At 38.5% G+C, this 23660-nt stretch overlaps 2 protein-coding genes across 3 annotated transcripts in view; one reads left to right on the top strand and one right to left on the bottom strand.

The window, feature by feature from the left end:
- Positions 1–1661: 1661 nt before the first annotated feature.
- SYAP1 (synapse associated protein 1) lies at positions 1662–21848 on the bottom strand. 2 transcript variants are annotated; one of them, XM_080354576.1, is made up of 9 exons: positions 18149–18289; positions 16746–16864; positions 13753–13819; positions 11848–11921; positions 11437–11576; positions 9447–9592; positions 5544–5602; positions 4411–4558; positions 1662–2832 (listed from the first exon to the last, which is right to left on the bottom strand). In XM_080354576.1, exons 1-9 carry the CDS (start codon positions 18180–18182, stop codon positions 2705–2707), a joined length of 915 nt encoding a protein of 304 aa, XP_080210702.1. In that variant the 5' UTR covers positions 18183–18289; the 3' UTR covers positions 1662–2704. The 2 variants fall into 2 exon arrangements, with proteins under 2 accessions (XP_080210702.1, XP_080210701.1); XM_080354575.1 differs by lacking the exon at positions 18149–18289 and adding an exon at positions 21548–21848 and having other exon boundaries at positions 1663–2832.
- Positions 21849–22295: 447 nt separating this feature from the next.
- The window catches only part of CTPS2 (CTP synthase 2), a 75435-nt gene continuing 74070 nt past the window's right edge, over positions 22296–23660 (top strand). Inside the window, exon 1 of the mRNA XM_080361619.1 lies at positions 22296–22390. The gene's annotated coding sequence lies outside the window, so the exon portion shown is untranslated. The remainder of the gene's footprint in view (positions 22391–23660) is intronic.

The following is a 23660-nucleotide window of genomic DNA, read 5'->3' as shown; positions in this document are numbered from 1 at the left end:
AACTCAGAAGAAAGCGGTATCACTGTTCTCAGTTAACCTAAATGGATCCTGGGCAATCTTTTCCCTGTTTCTCAAAGGTTAGTTTTAAAATCTGCAAGTTTAGTTTCTTCTAATGAAATTCATTGGCAATTTTGTTAGTTTGTTTGCTTTTTCTTAATGTTTTAAACAGTGACATTTTCTGTTACATTGCCTCCACAGGTAGGTATTTTTTAGATCCATTCTTGATTTCTTTTACTTTTGTCCTTGATTTTGTGCTGTTGTTGTTTTGCTGGATTTCAGCATCTGCACCATGTCACTGCTTGGAATGATGTTAAGAAAATGTTAGCATACTTGCTTATGAAGTATATTAAGACACATTTGGGCTATAAAGACCTTCAAAATTCATAATGGACATGAAGAGGTCTATCTAGGTTTGTCTTGTGTGACAAGTGGAACATAGACACTTTCCCTCTTACCACACAAAATAAGAACTGCTAGACACTTGTAGCACCTAAATGAAAGCCATAGGCCAGTCCTGAAAACTGTGCAAGATTACACACCACTTATTTCAGCTTTCCACATTAAAACCAGATATGCAGCTTTGGAAATATTAAGATGATTTTTGATAAGAGGCTTTAAATATCAGAGCTCAGTCAGATTAAGCCTTGCTACATTAGTGCCATTTAAAATGCAAATTTAAATAGCAGGTTTTTTATGAGACTTGGAAAATTAAGGTTTTATATGTAGGAACCATCTTCTACAAAGGATGGAGTTTCATGTCCATAGCCACTATATAGGCTATGCTTACATGGCACAAGCCCCATGCAAATAAACCTGTCATTCACCTGAAAACATGAGGAATGTTTTTTAATAAAGCAGATATCCGGAGCAGTGACTTCGAGCTTCAAGTCATCCAGGGAAGATTTGCCACTATCAGAAAGAGCCACCCATCTTTTTAGAAGGTGTCATGTCAAACTGTACAGCAGACAGACCCTAATTTCTCCAGCTTAAATCTGTGAGCAGTTGTATTTGTCAAGAGTAAACACTAAACTTTGAATAGTCTGAGTTTTATGAATGTAACAGATTTAACTGTTGTGGCCTTTAATTAATTCTAGATATAAAAAGCTCCTAAAGTACCTCTTATTTAACATGACATGATTTGCATCTGTTAACTAAAAGTGAAAAACACTATAAAAATACCAATTGTGCTTAAGATGACTTGTAGTTGAAAAAGTATATGGTAATGAAGAAACTAATTTGAGAAGTCAACTGTATGCAGGCTTAAAACAATTCATTTTCCATGATGAGAAATACAGGAGGGCTTTCTGTCCAAGTTGCTAATAGAGACAATTTTAAATAGTCCTTTCTTATTGTTAACAGCAGTTAAAAACTACTTCACTCTTTTCAGTTCCCACGGGATGAGTATTGGCTGAATAATTGCAGTCTCTTTACAAAAGTTTTCTGCAGAATTATGTCATTTAGACAGAGCTTACTGTATATAACATGCCTATAATTCAATTGTGCTTAATGGCTCCTACCTACTTCATTTTACTCATTTTCTTTCATATTTGGAATATGAAGAATGTTTTGTCACAGAAGTTTATGAAATACATGACAAATAGAACATCAAATTTTCATTTATATAAAGATACTAGATACTGACTTAATAGCAAAACTACAGGAAACATCCAGATGCCTAAGAATAAAACAATCTTTTAAAGAAAACTATTTTTTATTTAAATTCTATGTCTTAAGTGCAGTGACAAAGTATATTTTTGAAATCTGTATAAGTCTGAAATATGTTTGCCACTTATTCTGCCCTCCTCCTAAATAAATGAGCCAATTTTACACATATTTACAATATTTAATAAAGATGTCCAAACCAGCCAAAGTTCTTACATAAATGTTTCAGCACTTAAAATGAAAAGAAACATTTAATTTGCTCTCACTCAGCAAAATTAAATGGAAACGTAATAGTCTTCTGAAGAAAGAATGCATTAAGCCATTTCTCTCTGTGGGAAAAGGCAATATCTTAATATGATCATTTAACAAAAACCAACAGTTTAATTCAAGCAGTTAATAACAGTTCTTATTTAAATACTTAAGTGTTTGTCAGTTAATCCTATCTGATCAATAATTAATCAGTACTTCTTTTGGAGTCTGAATTAGTATTTTTTTAACAAAGTATCAGAAGTTACTTGATAGGGTTTTCTATAAATTCTTTGGCTACGTACATTAAGGAAGTTAAATACACATGAAAGCTACTAGCTACAAGTACCTTAAAAACAGTACACATTTACAGATTATACAGGGATCAGAGTGCAAATGTGATGAGAGAGTTATTTTCAAGGACTAAGTTACCTGCAACATCCATTTTTACATTCCAAACAGAAGGCTGTAGATAAACAAATCTCTTCTTAACCAACTAAAAATGCCTCAAACTAAACTGTTGCTTCATGTAATAATATTATCACTTTTCAGTATGACATATAATCTGCAGTGCTTGCCTTTTTTTTCTTCCTCTTTTTTTTTCTTTTGAAGAATGTAGAAGTTCAGAAACTGCTCATATAAAGAACAGAAATACTGTTTTTATCCCGATATGGAATTATAAAAAATTTCAATTCATTTATGTCTTTTGAAGATCTTTTGTAAGCAAAATATGAAAGCAGAAATCCATGTCAGTTCTCTGAACAAGCTTAGGGTTATAGTGATTTTGTTAAAATGCTTAATTTTCTTCTTGCAGCATTTCTTCTATTTCTTTATCCCAGTTTTCATCACGTTTTTCTGATTCCGTCACCACCTCATACTCTTGAAGCTCTTGTTGCAATTCCTTTTCCCAGTCGGCAGTTTCTTCTACAACAGATAAATGACATGTAAGAATTAAATTGATAATACAGAATGTTGCTTATTTATATAAAACTAGATGAATTTGCACTGAATCTCTCTTATATTCCCTGAACTTTATGGCCAATTCTCCTTGAAAACTAAGGGAACTTCAAGATCAGAAATTCCATCTTCTTATTGACCACAGATAGAAATTAATTCATATACACATCTATATTCCTCTGTGCATACTATAATAAAGATATAAAAAGCAAATATAAAGCTTAGTCATAACAAGCATCCCTTTGCAAGTCCATTTCCTACAGTCTTTCAGTCTACCATCAACTGAATCTCCCTTTGCACTTATAAATCTCTGGAAAACAAATGAATTAAGGTCATGCATTTGTTGAATATACAAACAAACAAACATCAAGATTAAATACTATGGATAACTAAAAAAAAGAAGCAGGTATTTTCCTCACTGACATTTGTAGCTAGGCATGCTCACTTAATCAGGGTTAAAGGTAATAATATTTCATACTTCAGGGCAAAAAATGAGTCAGAAGGCATTCCTGTGTTAATCTCTGTTTTAATTAGCTCTGCCTAAGTACAAGGGAGGAGATGGGCGTTTGATGTGTTACATGTTGCTTAGTACTTCAGCCTAGATACAAAGGTACGTAATTCCAGAGTCCAAGTCAGTAAGGCCAGCTGAAATTTTGCTGAATGAATTACATATTAATGACTTATTGAAACACTTCCACCAAAAAGCTAGATGAAAGGAACTTGTATTGCTTTTAAGAATTTCTCAAGCTTGGCTATGTATTAGGAGGGAAAAAGAAGAAAAAAAAAAAAAAAATCAAAAAAAAAAAAAATCACAATTCAGAAAACAAGGATTCAGTAATATCCAAAACACACTGTAAGATGAATTCTGAAAATTGTATTATAATAAGTATCTACATATACAAGTGTCTTCATATTAAACAGTTAACTGCATGTGGCCAGATTCAAATCACTATGGACTGTTTTTATGCTTTTTACACTGATATTAGTTCTTCTGAATTATTTTAAGCCTCACTTTATTTCTTCCCATCATTCTCAAAGCTATTTATTGAATTTTAACTGTTCCAAACACATGTAAATCTTTTACAGCAGAGGCGCTGCAAGCTCAGAGTCTGGTGCAAATGTTGCCTTTTTAGCTGGTGGCACAAGGAGAAAACATAGCCTGACTTCCAAATATTGTACTTTACCCACAAGGATGTCAATTAAAGAAAGAAAAATTCATACACATAAAGACCTGTGAAAGAGAAGGGAAAGGAGGAGGTAGACAGAAAAAAAGTACACCACTGTCACTTTCATAAAAGAGCCACCTAAGAATTGTTAGGTTCTTTGGATTTAAGCTCCTCAGAGCTAACATTCTGTATCAGGCGTGGTTCGACTGTGGTAAGAATTATAATTAATTTCCACAATATTTCATTGCAGGTCATTTCATACACTTAAAAAAATGGTTATGAATCTACATTCTAAAATAAGTTGATTTAAAGAAAAAAAAATCATAATTCAATTTAGGAATTACTGTATTTAAGACACAGACAGTAACAATAGCTTCACCTTCTACTAGTGCACTCTCTTCTCTCTTCTTATCTAGCACCAGTTGTTCCATTTCTTTTCTTAGGTCTTCCTGATTCAGATTACAGGCATCAAAAGCATCACTCACAAATTCTGATACACCTGGACTTGTGGAAATCTCTTCTTCATCCTGCAGTAAGATAGTTTTGTATAAGGTTATCCAAAGAGAAGAAAAAATTGTCACCAATACATACTTCCACTCCCATGACTGCCTGCCTTTAAGATAGAGTCAGCCAAAAAAAAAAGGCATTACTCTGACTATTTTTCTTTAAGACTATTTTTGTACAAACAAAAAAATTAGATAGTTATACTGAAAATGATTTGCTTTTCATCCTAGACTCCTTTTTATGTTCTCTTAACAACTTTAATTCTGTTTTTGTTTTCTTCAGAAACAATAATAAACTCATTAATAGTTTAGAACAGTACATAAGACTAATATTAAATTTTGAGCACAACTCAGTAACTGTTTTCCACACACAAGTAAGAGAGGACTGTGCTTTGGAAATCTTTCCAGCTTAATTTAGTCCACTCCATGCTACTGGCAAATGAATGCACAGCTCTGCTTCCGCCAAGAGTGTTCTCTGGCACTGATATTACAATCCAGAAACGAACAAGGGTCATTAAAGGGTCATTATGTGTCTAGGTTAAAAGTTTTTGCAGTATCAAGCAAAACTTTTCTTGCCACTGCAATAAAATAATGTTGCTATTGAAATACATCATTTAGATTTCCTATACTTAAGCCTGACAACTGCTGAAGAGTTGGACAGAACATGGCACATGAATATATTTTTGTGAAGGTATTCCTTGTGTCCCAATACAATGCAAACCTACTCCAAACATTTTAGAAATGTCACACTTCAGAGTAAAAACGTTTTATTATAATGTGCAGGATACTAACGAAAAATATTCTTCAGGTAAACTGTTGTTGTTTTCTACTGAAAATGAGTTTAAAGTGAATGCACTAAAAATTAGCATCACAGCAGAACAGCAGCAGGTTGGGACTGTCAGATATTATCATGGTTTCAAAGCACAACTGACTCAAAAATATGCATAATTACCTATTAAGTAACAGTTTCACATCCTAAATACCAGATAAAACATAGAAGCATTTTTACCTCTTGAGATTTTATTTGAGGCTTTATTGTAACAGGTGGTGTTTTTGGCCGTACTGTTTCTATCGAGAGGAAAAAAAAAAAGGTAGGTTACATTTAAAATATAAAGATTTAATTTAATCTGCATAGCTATTTAATGTACAAAGGAATACTGTATTTGAAGTTTTAAGGAATCCTAGTGGTTAAAGGCTGAATTCAGCCACAGGTGAACCATTTGCAACAATGAAACAGAAGAGAAGCAATTTTCTGTGCTTCATTAAGGCAAATTCAGAAAACCATTTCCTCATTATGACTCCAAAGTTAAATCGCAGGGACCTCTCTGCCCTCAGAACGATCCAAAGAACTACATAAATAGGAACACTTGGGATTTTGAAATAATGTCTTCTATAAAACACTTACAGATTGTACCACGTCACAAGATCTTTGAAGTTACAAAGGTATAGACTCGTTCATGAAATCCAGTTACCGCCTATCATGGAAGCTCCCAGATTCCCCAGTTGGGTACTACTACTGACACGGGCACCAGTCAGCTCTTAGGTATACCAGACTACACCTATATGCACAGCCCTAAACACGCACAAGAAGAGCGCTCCACAGCCTTACCTCCTTTCACGCAGCCAAAGAAAGTACCTGAAAAACATAACCCTAGAAGCTCTTCCCAATTTCCTAAGAAAACTCACTGTGCACTCTCTATTTAGTAGCATGGTACTAGGAGACAATGGTTGCTTACAAGCAAGGACAGATTTTTTTTTTTTTTACTTGGCAGGTAAAGGAACACCCCAGCTTTCCTCCTCCTCCTCATGCAACTAGCAGGGTAGAGCAGTCAGAAAAAAGAGCAGATGGCTGCAAGAACAATTACCACACTGGGCAGGTTGTGGTAGTGATGGAGTGCTTGCTTAGCAGTTCTCTTTGTGTAAACATGCAAAGCAGCTCTGAGCCTGCAGCTCAGCTTACTGCAGTGCGCCCAGGTGGACCCTTCCTGCTTACTCGGCAATTTCCGAAGGGAGAATCTTTTCAGGTTTAATTTAAAAAATTAAGATCAGTTCTAATTAAAATTATTTCCTAATTGGTAGCTGTCATTGCTTATACAGCTCCCCTAGTCAATGCCCACTGCTCTGTTCCATCCTCTCTCTTCCTTCCCCTTCCCAGTCTTCAGACGATCTGGTACTGCTCCAAACACCACAGCCAAAAAGGCTCCAGCCCTCCCTGCTCAGGGCAGCTGTAGAACGTGGCGCTACCTTTGCCCTGCTCAGCACTGAGTGCCCCAAGTACCACGCAGGAGAGGTGCCTCCAGCTCCATCTGCTGCTCTCATGCAGAAGCAGCACAGCAGCTCAGCACTGGGCCATGCACCAGTCTGAGATGATTAACACACCACTAGCACTCTTCTGTCCACACTCTCTGTAATGCAGCCCAGGACGCAGTTTGCTTTATTTGCAACGACAGCACATTACTAGCTCATATTTAACCTGGTGTCCAGCATAATTGCAGGTGTTTTTTTTGTTTGTTTGTTTGTTTGTTTTTCTCTCCCCATCAGGGCTGAGTTTATCACAGATTCAGACTGGTTGGGGTTGGAAGAGACCTCTGGAGATCATCCAGTCCAACCTGCCTGCTAAAGCAGGTTCACCTAGAACAGATTGCACAGGAATGTGTCCAGGCAGATTTTGAATATCTCCAGAGAAGGAGACTCCACAGCCTCTCTGGGCAGCCTGTTTCAGGGCTCTGGCACCCTCAAAGTAAAGAATTTTCTCCTCATATTCAGATGTAATGTCTTGTGCTTCAGTTTGTGCCTGTTGCCCCTTATCCTGTTGTTGGGCACCGATGATAAGAGTCTGGTCCATCCTCTTGACACCCACATTATCTTAGCATGTCCTGAGTTGGAAGGGACCCACAAGGATCATCGAGTCCAACTCCTGTCCCTGCATATGACAACCCCACAGTTCACACCGTGTGTCTGAGGGCGTTGTCCAGTCTCTTCTTGAACACTGTCAGGCTTGGGGCCGTGACACCTCCCTGGGGAGCCTGTTCCAGTGCTCCACCACCCTCTGGGGGAAAAACCTTTTCCTAAAGTCCAACCTAAACCTCCTCTGGCACATCTTCCTGCCTTCTAGATCTATTGGCCTGGCACCATCTCCTCCATTGCTGACGTGAGCTCTGCCATTGAGGTAACTTCTTTCCCAAGGAAATAGTTACTAATGCCTGGAGAAGGACTAGAACTTGGCATTTTGTTATAGATCTTATATAGTCTCTCTAGAATATGGAATGTCTTCCTTTTTTTCCTTCACATGAACTGCACTAATTTAACTTTGTGAAAACAGCAAGTAAGGAGGAGACAGAGATGAAAATGGAAGGCAATTAATTCTATTTTATAGACACCAGTCAACTTGAAGAAGAAACTCTGAACATTACAAAGAGTTACCAACAGGCAATTACTTCCAGCTTAACCTCCAAGTAGAAAATCCAACCTTCAAAAGGTTATTTAAATAAAAAATAACACAGATGATTCAGAGTTTCCCAAACCTATGTGATTTTCAAATCAAACAAAACTTGTATTTACTACAGTTTGGTAAATATATCTTTGCCATTATAGAATATTTGGTCATTAGGACAGTAAATCTATCTGCTTATCCTATATTGGACCTCTGAATTTTTCTAATCTTTTGTTAAAGGAGATATGTTTTGTTCTCAGTCACAATGGTAACTTTACTAGAATAACTCCGGTATTATCCAGCAACTTTCTTTTTGACTGGCAATTTCCAAGGGTTTGGATGACTCAAAGACAAGAGTTTTGTTGTTCAATAGGGTCAGTTGCCATCCCTCTCTGTAGAGCTGAGACACTTCAATTAAAACAGCCATAACTTGGCAAATATGAGTATTGTACTGTTAAAAAAAAATGAAAGAAGGTTATGCGGCCCTGGGACCTTACAGTTTAAGACTGCCCATCTAACTACCCATTTAGCTTGCATAAAGGAAACCTTCAGCACTGTAACTAATGATAGAATAACTTCTATTTGACTTGCCAATTAGCCACAACAGTGTCAGCTTTCTTTTTTTTCTGAAATTGGTTTACTGAAGCCAAGATATGCAGAAACAGAAATCAAGTAAAAAGCTCAGGGGAAAAGGGAAGCATGCTGACAGTAAACAGACTTCACAGAGAATATGCTTATAAACAAGAGTGAAGGAAATATCTTTAGGCAGAATTTATGTTTCTAGTATTTCCAAATGCAACCTCTTCTTCTGTACAAAGGACTAAATGCAGTAGCAAATGAAAGGATTTAGTACTCAAAAATCGATTGCGAGACACTACAGAAACCAGAGGAGAAGACAGCCACTATGCTTAACAGTCTATAATATAATCCCATCAGTTGATGTAATATAAAACCCAGAGGAACAGAAATAAACAAAACAAAACAAAAACCAAAATCACAGCCATAAAAAACCACAAGGAAGTAAAAAATTAGAAAAATGCACGTAGAAGCCAGTTAGATGCAAAGGCTTATGAAATCATGACAATCTCAGTGATTTCCTGACTTGATGGCACCTGCACAGGGTAACAGTAAACACTATTTCCTCATAGAAAAGGACAAAATAGGTGCTGGATATGGTACAAGTGTATAAGTGACATGACAGTAGGAAATGAGCCTGAATATAGTCTGTATCGAAAGGTAAAGACAAAAGCTTTTTGTTACTTAGGAAAACTCTTCTGACAAGGTTGGCTGGAATTGGAAAACTGCTTAAAAGCACTAGGAGTCCCCTCTTCCCCCACATGGACAAACAGACCAAATATGATGAGAGAAACTCTAATTTCATAGGAAATCCAGGATAAAAATTCAATGTCATCTGATGTCTACAGTCAGTATGGATGATACTAACTTAATGAGCTGTGCTAAAACAAATCCTTTCCATACCTTTCAGTTGACTATCCTCTTCTCTGCCTTTGTTCTCTTCTTTTCCTACTGCTTGCTGTTGAGCTGCAAGTGCAGTGAGTTGTGCAGACTGTTTAATTAGGGATACTCTGTAGAAATAATTTCTCCAGAATACCTCCTCCTTTATGCTAGAATGAACAAACAGATTTTTGTTACTACATTTAGAAATATGGCTCCTTTTGCCATCTAGCAATGAAATAAAATTAAATATGCAGAGGGATGGAGTAAACATAGCTGTCCTCTAAGTAAAAACTCAGAAATTTGTGATAATAACACAGTTGAAAACAGTCCATCATTGTAGAAGTTCTTGATCTCTTACAAGATAGTTACAATGGACTTGAACATGTAATAATAACAACAACAGCAATGTTATTTCTTTAGAAAAAGCTTAACAGCATGCAGCAATACATATTTTGGAACAATATTATGCATATCCATCTCTCTTGCCAAATTATGTAAACAAAACCAACAAGCCAAATAACTGTTCTCTTCACCTACTCTCTAAAACCAACATTCTGTTATTGTCAAACTGTATCAATCTACATCTTCTGTAGACCTCAGGTGGAACTGGAACATATTTGATCCTGATCTCCTACTCTGGAGACATTCAAAACCCACCTGGACACATTCCTGTGTAACCTCATCTAGGTGTTCCTGCTCCAGCGGAGGGGATTGGACTAGATCATCTTTTGAGGTCCCTTCCAATCTCTAACATTCTGTGATACAGGCAGAAGCCACTCCTAGTTTGCAGCAGTCCTACTTTGCTATCTTCACATCTTTCAGCATGTCTGCAAAACCTTCAGTAACTAGAAACTGCCATCTCAGAAATGACCATTTCTCTTATGCAGGAGACCATCCCATATCTTAAGTAACATTTCCCTCTGATAATCCTCCAGTGAGCAAGAGAAGACCCAACTTTAACCCGGAGGGAAGAGAAGCCACAAATGGCAAGGCCCATGGGAAGGAATGCGTAGGTCAAGAAATAACGAGAGAGGGAGGGAAGTTGCCTTCCTGCCCATTCAGGCAAACAGTGACTACTGCAACTAGGAACAGAAAAAAAAAACTACTACTAAGCAATGGAGTGGGATAGGCAAGCACAGTATGGCCAGAGGCTGAAGACAGAGTATCAGATGAAAATATGGGCAGAGCTTTAGTACTGACAGCAAAGAACAACAGGGAAGAGGGTAAATAAAATAAGGAGCTGGGAAGGCTTATAAAAGGAGCAGATTTAAAATACAGAAGTGCACAAAGAAAGATGTTTTCTCTCCTGTTTCTATCCTCAGACAGGAAACTAATGTTGGGAACTCCTACTTAACAAGAACGTTGACCTAGGAAATAAGCTTAAAGAACAGAGTCTGGGACTGGGCAAGGAAGAAAAACAGTACTGGAATAAAGCTGGGATCAAGAAGCTGTACTGGAATGGGCCATAACTTCTGGGACAAAGACCTTACAGATCTTCTAGTTAGGTCCACTAGAAGGAAGGCAGTCACAACACAGAGCTTTTGCTATTGCCTATTCAAACCGGTTTTTCTTGCTTGCATTGCTGCTGCTTTGTGGACGCTTTTACCATTTCTCCATGGAGCCTCTGACTATCTCTAATAACTTTTCGAGGTGTCAGTTACACCAATAGATCTGAACATGTTTGTTGCTGCATTTATGTTTGTTTGGAAAAAAGATTTTCAATTAATTTAGCACACTGGACATGGAAAAATTTAAGGCTGCTCCCATACTTAAGTAAATAGCTCCTTATTAGCTCTGAATTTCTAACAGATTTACTTATGGTCTTTCCTCCAATTCCTAAACTGCAATGCACACGCAATATTCCATGCATTTGAAATCAGCAGAGTTAAAATACACACAGAGGAAGCACATAAAAGAAACCGAAGGAAGATAAAAGAAAAAGGAGTCATTTACAAATATTTAGAGACACATTAAAAGTACAACCATCCAGTTACCAGCAGAAATTACTTACTGTTTGGGAACAAGATCAAACCTCATCCTATTGAGGAGTTCATCTTCTTGTAACATCACCATTGCAACAGGGTACATTTGATCAAAGTCAAAATTAAACTGCACACCTGCTGGAGGATCCCGCAGAAAATTTCGTTTATCCTTTGAAGAACATATTTATGGTCATTAACTGATATCAGAAAAAGGATATCAGATTTCAGATCAAAAATTAAAATGAGGATCTACTTTGATTCAAATTGATACGAAAACTATCTACTCTTGCACATGATCAGTGTAGGAACAGACACATTAAAAGTATATCGAGAATATAGAATTTAATAATGCCAGCCAAACTTAGTTTGAAAAAAAAAAAAAAAAGTTTTAACCTCTCCAACAGAAAAATTTCAAATCTTACAGGATTTTAAACACTCACTGCTGATAAGGCCAGTATTTGTTGTTGAATTGTCTCTTCTTCATTGCTGTCTACCCAGAGAGGCACTGCTGCTTCTGTTTTGGAAAGGAGGAAAAGAATGGTATGTGTATTACTATTTTTTTTTTTAAAAAACAAACCAAACAACAACAAAACAAAACAAACAAGAACAAAACAACAACAACAACAAAACCACCACCACAACAACAAAAAAACAAAAAAACCCCCAAAAAACAAAAAAACCCCAACTACCTTACAGAAAGTAACATATAACGGGACAAAAACAAGGAAAAAACAAGGAGACTTACATCAATAAGTCAATTCATTGTTCTTTATTCCCAAACTAAGCTCATGGCATAAGAGAGAAACTCTAGGAATGGATCTTTGCTTATCAGAGGTACAAAAATATGAAATTAAATAGTTGCTGATTATTGTAAAACTAAAACACTGGGAATTTCTTTGAAGTTTATCAAGTCAGAACTTGGTGACTCTTAGTTTAGTTATTGAAGTAGTGCTGTATAACGGGTTAAGCTGCCTGTGAACAGAAATTTCTATATTCACTTTAATTTAGATAAAGTTTACATGTTTAAGTTTTAAAAATAATTTACTGTTGTATTAATTTTATAATACCCAGAAGACACCAATTCTATAACAATGGAGAAAAACAAGTTATAAATTTGTTATAAATTACAGCATGTTAAACAATGAATAAGCATACTCGAGTTCAGACTTTGTATTTACACAGATACTTGCACAATAGTTCTGTAGGCTATACGTATAGCAAGATAAACTATTGCAGATGTATAGAAATCTACTAATCTGTTCACTGTCAACCCAAATTCAGCCTACAGAGACATTATGATGCATCTGTAACAGTTAACAATTCTTGTGCACCTAAAACTAACAATGCTTTTTTGCCTATGCACCTGATATCAGCAAGATCTTTCACCCACATGGATTCACATCTGATGCTAATGCTTCTTGCAGTTAGGCCATCTGTTACTCCTCCTTTTGGCATTCTAGCTATCTATTTTCATGAAACTTGTAGAAATATATGAACAGATGACAAAGTTTACTAACAGAGACAAAAATATTGAAATACAGACAACAGGATCAGATAAGCAGTCTTGCAAGAAAAAAAGAAACAACAAACAAAAAACCAGACTAACACACTAACTACAGACAGTATAAAAAATTTTATCACTATCCATTTAGGACCAGCTCATTTTCAAGATTAACAATAGAGCCCTAATTATTCAAAGTGTCAGAAATTACTGCATTCAGGTAACACATTAAAAGAGATAAAAGTCAATGATGAAAGGCAACATAGAAAAAAACCTGTGCTTATTTTAAGTCTCAAATAGATCCAAGGATGTCAACAGCCCATAGGTGGATAACTCAAAGGATTTAGATCACAGATAACTATAAAGCAAGTGACTTACGGAAAGGCAAAAGAGCAATTATGCCTTTAATGTAAACAGAGTAACTCCTACAGCGAAACTAGTTAATACTACAGTGCGAACACCCATGTTTTTCATTTCATTATGAAAATGTGACATTATTGCTGAAGCTCAAAAGAAAGGTCATCAGCACACCTGTCTTCAATAAAAGCTTAATATTCAAAACATTAAGAAATCAGCTTTGCTAGCACAGTGATATTTGAGTTAATTTCATAAAGCTGAATATGGTTAAAAAAGCAAATCTAAACTAACTAGATAACGTTACACCAACCTCATTTAAAAATGTCATCTGTCATCTTTCTGTTCCACAACATATGTTAAGTTCCACCACAGAGTATTTCATTAAACAGAGTTTTGAAAGACTGGGTTTAGATATAGCTCCACTATGCAGCTTCCAGCAAGTTTTAGCTTATGAGATTTTATGCATTATCAAAAGAGCATACATTACCTGATTTTTTTGTTTGCTGCTCTTGGACAAATTTTTTCTGTTCTTTCTGAAAATCTCCAATAATTGTCTAAAAAAATTAGGAAACCACAATAAAAGAAAATAAAAAAATCACTTCTCTTGTTTCACATTCACCCTAAAATTGCTTTCACATACACTATAGTATCATATTCTTACATCCCTAGTGGCCCTTTTTGTAAGTTAATTAAATTAAAGGTGTTTCATGTAAATCATACATTCCCCCTTAATAAAACATTTGATTTTGCCTTCAAAAAGTTTAAATAGTTTAAACTATTGTGTACGCTTCCAAGTTTATATTTATAGCTTTATCAAGTTCATGGGACAAAATAAAAGAAGGAAAATCCTAGCTGATAATTTGAACATCAGCATACTATGCATATACACTTACTGCCTTACCATATCAAATACAGATAACAGAGTAACTGCTTAGACCTATTTTAACATATTTTTAAAGCATTAAACACTTAAAGATACAATAAGTTTCAAGAGTTGCCTAAGAAATATATCCTTTGCAATAAGTCAGACTTGTAAAATTGTTAAGTATGATTTTCAGAATGTCTGCTTAGCTGAAATAAAATAATTTCTCCATTTATGTTGTTGACAAATTTTCATTAAAAAATGTTCAGAAATATCCCATATCTAATTTGGAATTAAAAAAAGGAGAATGGTCTCAGAAGTCAGTATGGCATAATCCAGAAGTAACAATGCAAATGTTGTTCTGTAGTTGAAAGCAGTGGCAAAAAAACCATGAACCTGGAAATGAAAAATTAAACCACTCGCTAAGTACAAATTTTAAGCAGTGAGGTCTATGGTTTAACAAGTTGCCAAAAAGCATGCAAGGCTTCAAGCTAAATCCAGATAAATTCCCCTAATTTTTTTTTCCTTCAACAACCCCACATTTCAGTTTAAGATTAACATCAGTGAGAGAACTACTGTAGTGCCTGTTATACAAATCAATCATTGTAGTTCATCTTAGTTGTAAGTTACATTAATTTTTGGTATTCATGGAATAATTGATATAGTGTAAGACAAAAGCTTTATGATGATACAGCTATATTCTCTTTCTCCCCTGTGTAAACTTATTAGTCAAAACAAGGAATTCATTTTACTCTAAGGCATCCACAGAAAAAAAGAAATTTGTATTTTAGGCATAAAATACGCTGTAGGTACTTAGCTACAGTTTCTTATGAGCATTATTATTTGTGTATTAAACTACCAAACAACATTGTTACTTAATTTTGATGTGGATCAAAATTACATTACTCTAGTATACTGTAGCAGGAAATAACTGTCATCATATATAGACGACTGTCACTAAAAAGTCCATGAAAACTGGAGACAAAAACGTGATAACAGAAATTTAGAAGTGTCATTTGATGATTAATCTGGAAGACAACACGAAAACTAGCTATATTAAGAAGTTGAATTTCACTGTATTTAACAAAACAACAACAAAAAATAAATTATCTAGTTCAACCTGAAGGGGTGTTTGAGAGACAGGAGTAGGAGGGCAGCTCTGGCTGAATCTCCCAAGTCTGACACTCCTGGATGCACAGTCCCACTACAGTTGGGTTAGGTTTGGCCAGTTTCCCTTCTCTTCCAAGCTACCCTTGCTAAAAACTCAAGACCACTACATAGCACTTATTGCTGCTTTTAAAAACCATTTTTCTCTTCTCTCTTTCTACCAAGTTAATGACTTAAAGCACTGAAAGAACACTTGCTGGCAGAAGTTAAGCAACTGGAGCTGGCAGCCAGGGAGGGCAAGAGAAAGGTGGCATGGTTGGGGAAAGAACAGGACCATAGTAAAATGTTTCATTAACTCACTGGGTTTTATGCAACCATACCTGTATAGGTCTAGGGTCTTCATATACAATATCCTAATTCTGAATCTTACTTCAGACATGCATTTAAGATGCAGACTATGGCATTTATTTTTCTGTCCTGGTTTTGTTAAAAACAAGTTTCTCTTTTAGTGAATTTGCCTGTCAGCTAAAGCCTTCATATTAACTGCATTTTCCTGGAGAACCAGACACATGTTTTGGTAAACCTAGCAACAGAATGCAAACTTATCAATAAGCATGGATGGACATCTCACGAGAGGGGCAACGAGAAACCGGTGACCAAGAAACCGACCAACTGTGTATAACATTCCATTCATGTGAATACTTCATATAAAAGTGGGAGATCACGAGGATCTCGTCCCTTTTTGCCTTTTCCCTTCTGCTTATGGCTGACATTAGGAGAGGACCTTGCTAGTCATTCCTGTGAACTGAGGCCTAGTGACAGCCTGAATCCAGCTCTGGTTGGCTGCAGAGTCTAATCCAGGACTTTGGGTGCCGGCTCTGCAGTTGCTGAGACTTTCAAGATTGGTTTTGTATATTTTGTATTATTTTCTCTATTCTTATTAATAGCATTAGTAAAACATCTTTAATTTTTTCCAACTCTCTTCTCTCTGTCCTTCTTTCCCTCCCGATGGCCTGTCCTGAGTGGGAAGAGGGGAGAGGGAGTGGCAAAAGGGGGAAGAGAGGAGGTTAACAATACATCTGCCAGGGTTTTATTGTCACCCCGCAATCTAAACCCTCGACACTTTCCAACTAAATAAAGTGGCGAAAAAAACCCCACAATCCACACATCCCTCTGACATCCCCTAACTGCCTGTCTCTACTAACTTTTCCAGCCTTTCCTTCTATATCAGCATTTTTCTTACTTTCTTCTGGTCTTTCTCCAGTGTATCTACATCCTGAAGGAACGGAACACAGGTGCAGTACTGAGTAAAGCAAAGTGACCATTTTTTGGTACACCTATCAATGAAAAAACGTTTCAGTCTCATCACTTATCATGACAGGAGATATCTGCTCTTTTGAAATATGCAATTCCTAAAGCCAGCTTAAAGAAATCACACGCCAGATTTGCTACACGTTAGAACAACAGTAAACAACCAAATCTTCCAGATCAGGTACCTAGAAACAAAATACCTTATCAATGATGCTGTCGATTTTTCCTTCTTCTACAGACTTCTTTATCGTATGTGCTGTTTCAGCAACGGATTCAGATATCTTTTTTGTAGCAGCAGTGGCAAAATTGAAGAGGTAACCTTTCACAGAAGAAAAGAGAAAGTGTTGAAAAAGTCATCTTTACATCCAGTTTTCTAACTAGATTTTCATTCTCTTTACACATTTGGATACCTACTTGAAATCTTCTTTCAAATTCATTTAACCCAGCTTCTGTCCTACAAATAACTCCTAAAATCCTATTTAGTCTTTTGTAGTTCATGTTCTTTGGTGACCAAACTATATGTTTGATCATAACTTTCTGTAAATCAAACTTTTATACATGAACATTATTTACTAAATCAAATATTCCTAGTGGTCCTTGAAACACTGCTTTCCAATTAATTTTTTGAAGCAACGTGTCTTTCCTAATTTGATTATTTCAAAGACATTAAGCAAGAAAATAACTTTAGCAACAGTATTAAAACATAATTCTATTTTTTAAAGAAAATCAACATGCATAATAAAGTCTCATGAAGGCAGCAAATGCATGAAAAACTTTAGGCTAGTAACACTTGAGATTTCTTCAAAAGCCTTACGATAGAAGTTTGCACTTGATGTTCGCCCTTTTCTGTTTTGCATTGCCATTCCCTTTTATCTCCATGAGGAACAGTGTGGCACTGTTTGCTTATTTTTCTGAACACATTCAGAGTCAGAACAGCAGTACCAAATATTTTCAAAGACTAACTAGCATTTTTTTATACTAGAAGTGAAGTGAATAAATGTGGCAAGGAAAGAACTATAATACGTAGCATGGACAGCTGCTTTGTATTGTTTGTTTTTAGTTAAGGAGAACAAACTTGCAAGCAGTAAGATGTATATCACTAACCTTCTGAAATATCAAGCAATATTAAATATCAGTTTATTGACAAAGAATCTTAAAACAACATTGGTATTGCTTACTTCTCATGTCACAAGCACTATATTATATTTGAACAACTGTATTATGACTGCAATAGCACAGTTACAGTATGTACAGTGATAAAATGTCAATAAGTGCCATAGTAAATACAATTATATCATAATTGCAGAGGGATCTAGGTAGACTAGAGCACTGGGCAATCATCAATGGTATGAAATTTAACAAGGACAAATGCTGGATTATGCATCAGAAATAGCATAATGCCAGGTACAAGTATAAATGGATCAGGAGTGGCTCCAGCCCTTCGGAAAGAGACTAGGGGTCCTGGTTGGCAGCAGCTCAGTGTCAGCAGAGAGCCCTGGCAGCCAAGAGGGAAAGCCACACCTTGGGGTGCATCAAACACAGCATCACCAGCCAGTCAAAAGAGGTGATTATCCCCCTCTATTCAGTGCTGGTGCGGCCTCACCTTGAGCACCATGTGCAGTTCTGGGCCCCGCCATTTAAGAAAGTTGTGAAGGTGTTTGAATGCATCTAGAGGAGGGCAACAAAGCTGGTGAAAAGGCTGGAAGGAATGTCCTGTGGGGACCGGCTGAGGACTTTGGGCTTCTCTACTTTGGAGGAAGCTGAGGAGAAGTGGAGAGGGAGGTGCTGAGCTCTTCTCCCTGGGATCCAGGGGGACTCAAGAGAATGGCTCAAAGCTTCATCAGTTAGTGAACGCTCAGACTTGAAATTATCAAACATTTCTTTACCAAGAGGGTGGCCAAACACAGGCTTCCTAGAGAAGTGGTCAATGCTCCAAGCCTGTCAGTGTTTCAGAGGCATCTGGACAAGGCCCTTAACAACAGGCTCTTCAACAGCCCCAAAGTGGTCAGGCAGTTGGGTTAGATGGTCATTGTAGGTCCCTTCCAACTAGGCTATGCTAAACTATTCCAACTCTTATTCTAATTCTAGGGTTAGAAGTAGTAATGGTGAATCTAAACTGCATAGTACCTACCAAAGATATATTTGAGGCACTAGTAAGAATGCAAAGCACATAGAATGGTAAGAATATTTTAGTTATTCCAGAAAAATCAGCTTTGACTTTTATACAGGGGATTTGAAAACAAAACAGAACAAAATAACAGTGCTTCTGTTTCAAACAAAGAAACAAACATGACTTCCTTCTCAAGACGCCACAAAAATTCCAGTTTCCTTATGGGTTTGAAATATAAGATAACCTTACTGTGCAAAACAAATTGAGTTGTTTTAACAAAGTTGTTAGCCACTTGTAGAATCAGTTACTTTAGAATATTCATGTTACCTTTCAGAAAGCTGACTGTTCTTTGTGGTGTATAAAATATTCTCTTTTAATAATATCACCAAGTTAATACTAACAAATGCAGAGGTCTAGCTCACCCTCAAGCCAGTTTTTATATGTCACTTCCATTCATGAGCCATAGAATGGTGGCAACCAAACTTCAAGTCCTTGCTAGCATTTTTCCTATCTGTTATCAGCCTTCTCAACCCATCACTTGCTTCACATTGTACAAAAAAATGCCTTTCTTCTACATTTTTTTATATAGACATATATACTGACCCCTTTATGACAGTAGAGGAAGTCGCAGCCTACTGTATTGTTTCCTCCCTGTCAGCTTTTATTGGTCATTTTACATATCCCTGGAAACCTTCTCATATGCAATTGTTTAAAGTGCAAAAGGTGCCAAATTTTTCCTGTCCAGGTATTGTTGAGCAAAGTGGTTTTGACCAGTCCTGAAACCAGTCTGAAGAACAAAATGCTTTTTGTTTCCATTAAGCGCAAATATTCTTCTGAACCAAGGTACTTCTGAAACCTCAGTAAGAGGTGGTACTTAGCCCTAGAAAAATAGAACCAGTGGTGGAAAAGCAACACACTTTAAAATGGCCAAGAAACTTTTCCTCCCTCTTATAAATCTATGCCTGTACTAAGAATACATATCTAGCAATATTTCTATTATTAGTTCACATCAACAAACTCTCCTAATCTTCATAAAGATGAGATAATGAGCAAAAAATAATGTATGCAAGGCTTCAGTTTAACCAGCAAAATTCTTTATGTGCTAGGGGAGTCTTTCCACACGGCTACCCTGGTTGTTAGTCATACAGATGTTTCTAGAAGAATCGCATGTTAAAACAGTGACAACCAGACTTTACAAAAAAAGCCTTTCCACCACAAACAATGAATCACTACACCAAATTATCACTTCCACAGCCAATCATATCTCTAACAGTCAGTACTTATTCTTCCCCTGAAAATTCAGACTTCTTTCCTTCCTGAACAGAGTGACTACTAAATTAGGATCAATTTACAACAGCCAGACAAGTATTTGACCAAACTACACAGAAAATCTGCTGCAGCTCAGATAGCTCAAGGCAAAGCACAGTCAAGAACCATCTCAGGCTAAACTTTCAGATGATATTGATCTAGTGTTTCAGAGCACCAGTAAGTAAACACTTCAGTAATGTGTATGGAGCTGTACTTTGGATTAATTTTATCTAAGAATCTACTATAATAAAATAGAAGTCTTATCTATAGCAAATTACAATCTTGTCTCATTACAGATTAGTTCAACAAAATAATTAAAACCCCCTACTTTCATATGAAAAAAAATCACAGAAACCCCACAACAATTAATGAAGTTCATTATTCTGTATGCATACATCACTTCTCCCCCAGTGTCAACAGAACAGAAAAAGAAATACTGCTCATTTAGCAACAATTCTGAAAAAGATGATAACTGAAAGGAACATCTGCCACCATTTACTTGGTTCATATTTTAAATATCCAAGTTTTTAATATTTTTTTAATCTCCAGTGAGGCATCATACTTTTAACAGTGCACAGAATTTAATAAAATATTTCTCATTGTCAGTAACAGGTATGTAAAAAGAACCTCAGAAATGCAGAAAAATGAAGATTAAATTAGAGAATTAGGTCATTTCCAAATTTTCAGCTTTAGCAACTGCATAGGATTGTTTCAGAACTGTGGAAGAGACTGGACAAGCTGCATCAAAAAAACTCCCGAGTAAGTAGTGATGCATACCATGGACTGCAGTTAACAAACAACATTTAAAAGAAATTAAAATCAAAGATACATGAAAACATAAAAGTCATTCTTCCCTACCCTTTTTAATTTTAACTCTTCTTCACTGAGATAATTTTCCATACTAGCTTAACTGAGCCGAATTACCATTTATATCTGGAAAGATATGACTCAGAGCTGTTTTGTTTCTTGAAAAGAATATTCTGGTCACCTCAAATGTGTGTTCCCTATTTGCATCACTATGCAAGCTACATTAGTGTTGTAGCTATCTAGATGAAAGGTTATTTTTCCTTTATATTTGTTGACCTGAAAATAAATACGCTTAACTCACCATAAAAGCTGTAACTGTTTACTTCAACTAGAATTTTCTTTTATGCACTAATGATAAGCACTGATAACTTCTCCGGACCCTAAGAACGCATTAAACTGGTCTATATTCAGTTCTCCACTTGCTACCATGCTCTCACCACATAAAGAGAACGTTCCTGCTAAGATTTTTGTTTTAGACGGACCCACAGCAGCACTCCCTGCTTGAAGACGCCTGGGCACGACACCCCCTCGAACAAGGGAAGGTATCCTTTTATTTTTGTTTTCTATTTACGTAAAGCCCCCAAACAGCGATGTGTGTGAGCGGGATAGGAGCCTCACACCTCCCCGCTGCGGCACTTCGGCCGCGGTGAGCAGCCGCAGAGGCAGCTCAAGGGGCACTTTCCGGTGGGGTGCGGGTGTGCCCCGGGGCTGCCGGTGCCGGGCGGCCTCCGCCCCGCTCTCCCCGCCAGCACCGGCGTGCGAGGGCAAGACACTCACTGCCGAGTCCCTTAGCCTGGCTGAGGAGCGCCTCCGAGTCCGCCTGCACCTCCACCGGCTCCGAGCTCGGCACGGCCGGCTCCGCGCCCGCCGCAGCTACGGCCGCCTCCTCCTCCTCCGCGGAGCTGCTCCTCTCCTCAGCTGACAGCAGCTTCTCCTCGCCTGCCCGCTCCAGCCCCAGCCAGCTGCCCAGGCCGCGCAACATGGCGCTGGAGCAGCGGCGGCCGCACTCGGCCGTTAACGGGCACAGACAACGCCGAGGGGCGAGCAGCTGTGTATGCGGAAACCCTGGTTGCCCGCTTCTTCCGCGTACGCCACTTCCGCCCGTCGCGGGGAAGGGCGGTGCTCTAGCCTCCCTCTGGCGCCGCCGCCGCCGGGGGTGTGGAGAGTAGGTGGGGCCGCCGAGCCGGCACGTGAGGTGGGCAGAGGGGCGCGCGAGGCCGCCGCAGGGCACCTGTCGCGAGGGGCCGCTGCCGGGCGCGCGCGCGCCACTCAGCCTCGTTGCCTGCGCGGGGGCGCCCGGCGGGCGGGCGGCTCCTCCTCTTCCTCCCCCTCCCCCCCCGCCCCGCGGCCGCCAGCGCGGAGCGGGCACCGTGACGGGAAACCAACGGGTTGGGCTTGTAGCGTGGAGTTCTTACCGGCGCTGAGGGGCGCTGCCGCGGGGCTTCGCCTTCCTCGGGGAGGTGCCGCCGCTGCCGCCTCCTCCTCCTTCTCCCCGTCCCCGCGAGGGTCCGCTTCAGTTTGGCAGCCCCCGGCGGCGTCCCTGCGGCCGTTACCGGGCGCATCACGTCGGGTTGCTGGTTGTAGTATCAGCCTTTCTAGACAAAAAGGCGGCGCGGGGCGGTAAGTCGCAGCCCGGCGGCTTGGCGGTCCCTCGGGACGGGGCAGCCCCCCCTTCCTTCCACACCCTCGCCTCCGCGCTCCTTCCCTGCCCCGCCGTCCCGCCTGGCCTCCGCGGAGCGGCCAGCCGCTGACGGCCCTTCCCGCCCCGCACCTGGGCCGCGGCGGAGCCGCCCGCTGCCCCGCTGAGGTAATGGCCGCTGGGACGGGGCAGGACGGGACAGGGAGAGCCCCGCTCCCGGCTCGGCTGACGCTGACTTACTGTAGTGCAGCTCTTCTGGCGCGGAGCGCTCCCAAATCCCTGCTAAAGGCAGCAAGGTCCTGCTGATAAGACTAAACAGAGTAATTCGTCCTTCCCCCCCTGCTTGTGCTGATTTCCAGTTCCCAGCAAATCGTTTGCTTCCAGTGTGCTCTTTTTGCTTCTCCTCCCCTAACTCTAGTTCCTTCTCCTTTTACAAGAGACTCCCCAAAACACATGGAGTTGTTTGTTGCTGTTGCAAGTAAACATTCTGTTTCTTTAAGCTGCTGGGAAGTTGCTGCTCTTGCTAAAATCACAGCGAACTTTTCATTTTGGTTCCTGTAAGCAAGGTGACAGGGTTTAAGAGTTTTGAAGTGACACATGTTCAAGGTTTATACCTGTTGAATTAATTTCTCCCTATCCCCGTTTATTTTTCCTGGAAGTAGCTTTGAAAATGGCTTAGATGATTCTGAAATGTTAATGTTTACAACTCCATTAGCTGATTTATTGAGGGAGAGTCTGAAACAGCGGAGATAGGCTCCAAATCTTAATATTTATGCTATTAAAATAGTTACATGTTGAAAAGGAAGTACTAGGGGAAAGTTAATTCCTTATGATCCTTTTCTCCCGATATACTTTTGATGGTTGTGATCTTCCTTTTGTTTATATTGACAAAGAAAATATTGTTTATTAATTCCTGTTATCAATCATAAGAGCATTGGTAACAAGTATTTTTACATTCTTGAGCTCTGCTTCCTGAATAGATCCAGGCTTTATTTTTATTACTTCAGTACAGAAAGAGGAAGAGCTACAGTGTTAGTCCACTGGCTACTGTTTATTACCAGCAGCTGAAGAACCATACTGCTTTGATTTATTCTGAACGCTGTTAGATCATGTGATGTTACACATTGTTTTGAGTGAATTAGGTACACCTAAGTGAGGAAAGATTTTCTTGATCCTAGAATTTTTGCTATGTGGTGAGCCACTCTGTCATTGTTCAAAAATTATTGCAGTGATTAGCCTCCACAGCTGCCT

This window comes from Nesoenas mayeri, assembly GCF_963082525.1.
Source record: "Nesoenas mayeri genome assembly, chromosome: 1".
Taxonomy (NCBI): Eukaryota; Metazoa; Chordata; class Aves; order Columbiformes; family Columbidae; genus Nesoenas; species Nesoenas mayeri.
Note: the sequence above shows the minus strand (reverse complement) of the source record. Positions and strands in the feature narration are given on the sequence as shown.

Coding starts and splice junctions, on each gene's coding strand:
- SYAP1 (XM_080354575.1), bottom strand. CDS start 21,752: ATGTTGCGCGGCCTGGGCAGCTGGCTGGGGCTGGAGCGGGCAGGCGAG. Junction 16,865..21,547: donor CCAGGCTAAGGGACTCGGCA/GTGAGTGTCTTG, acceptor CTTCTGTGAAAG/GTTACCTCTTCAATTTTGCC. Junction 2,833..4,410: donor AGAGAGTGCACTAGTAGAAG/GTGAAGCTATTG, acceptor TATCTGTTGTAG/AAGAAACTGCCGACTGGGAA.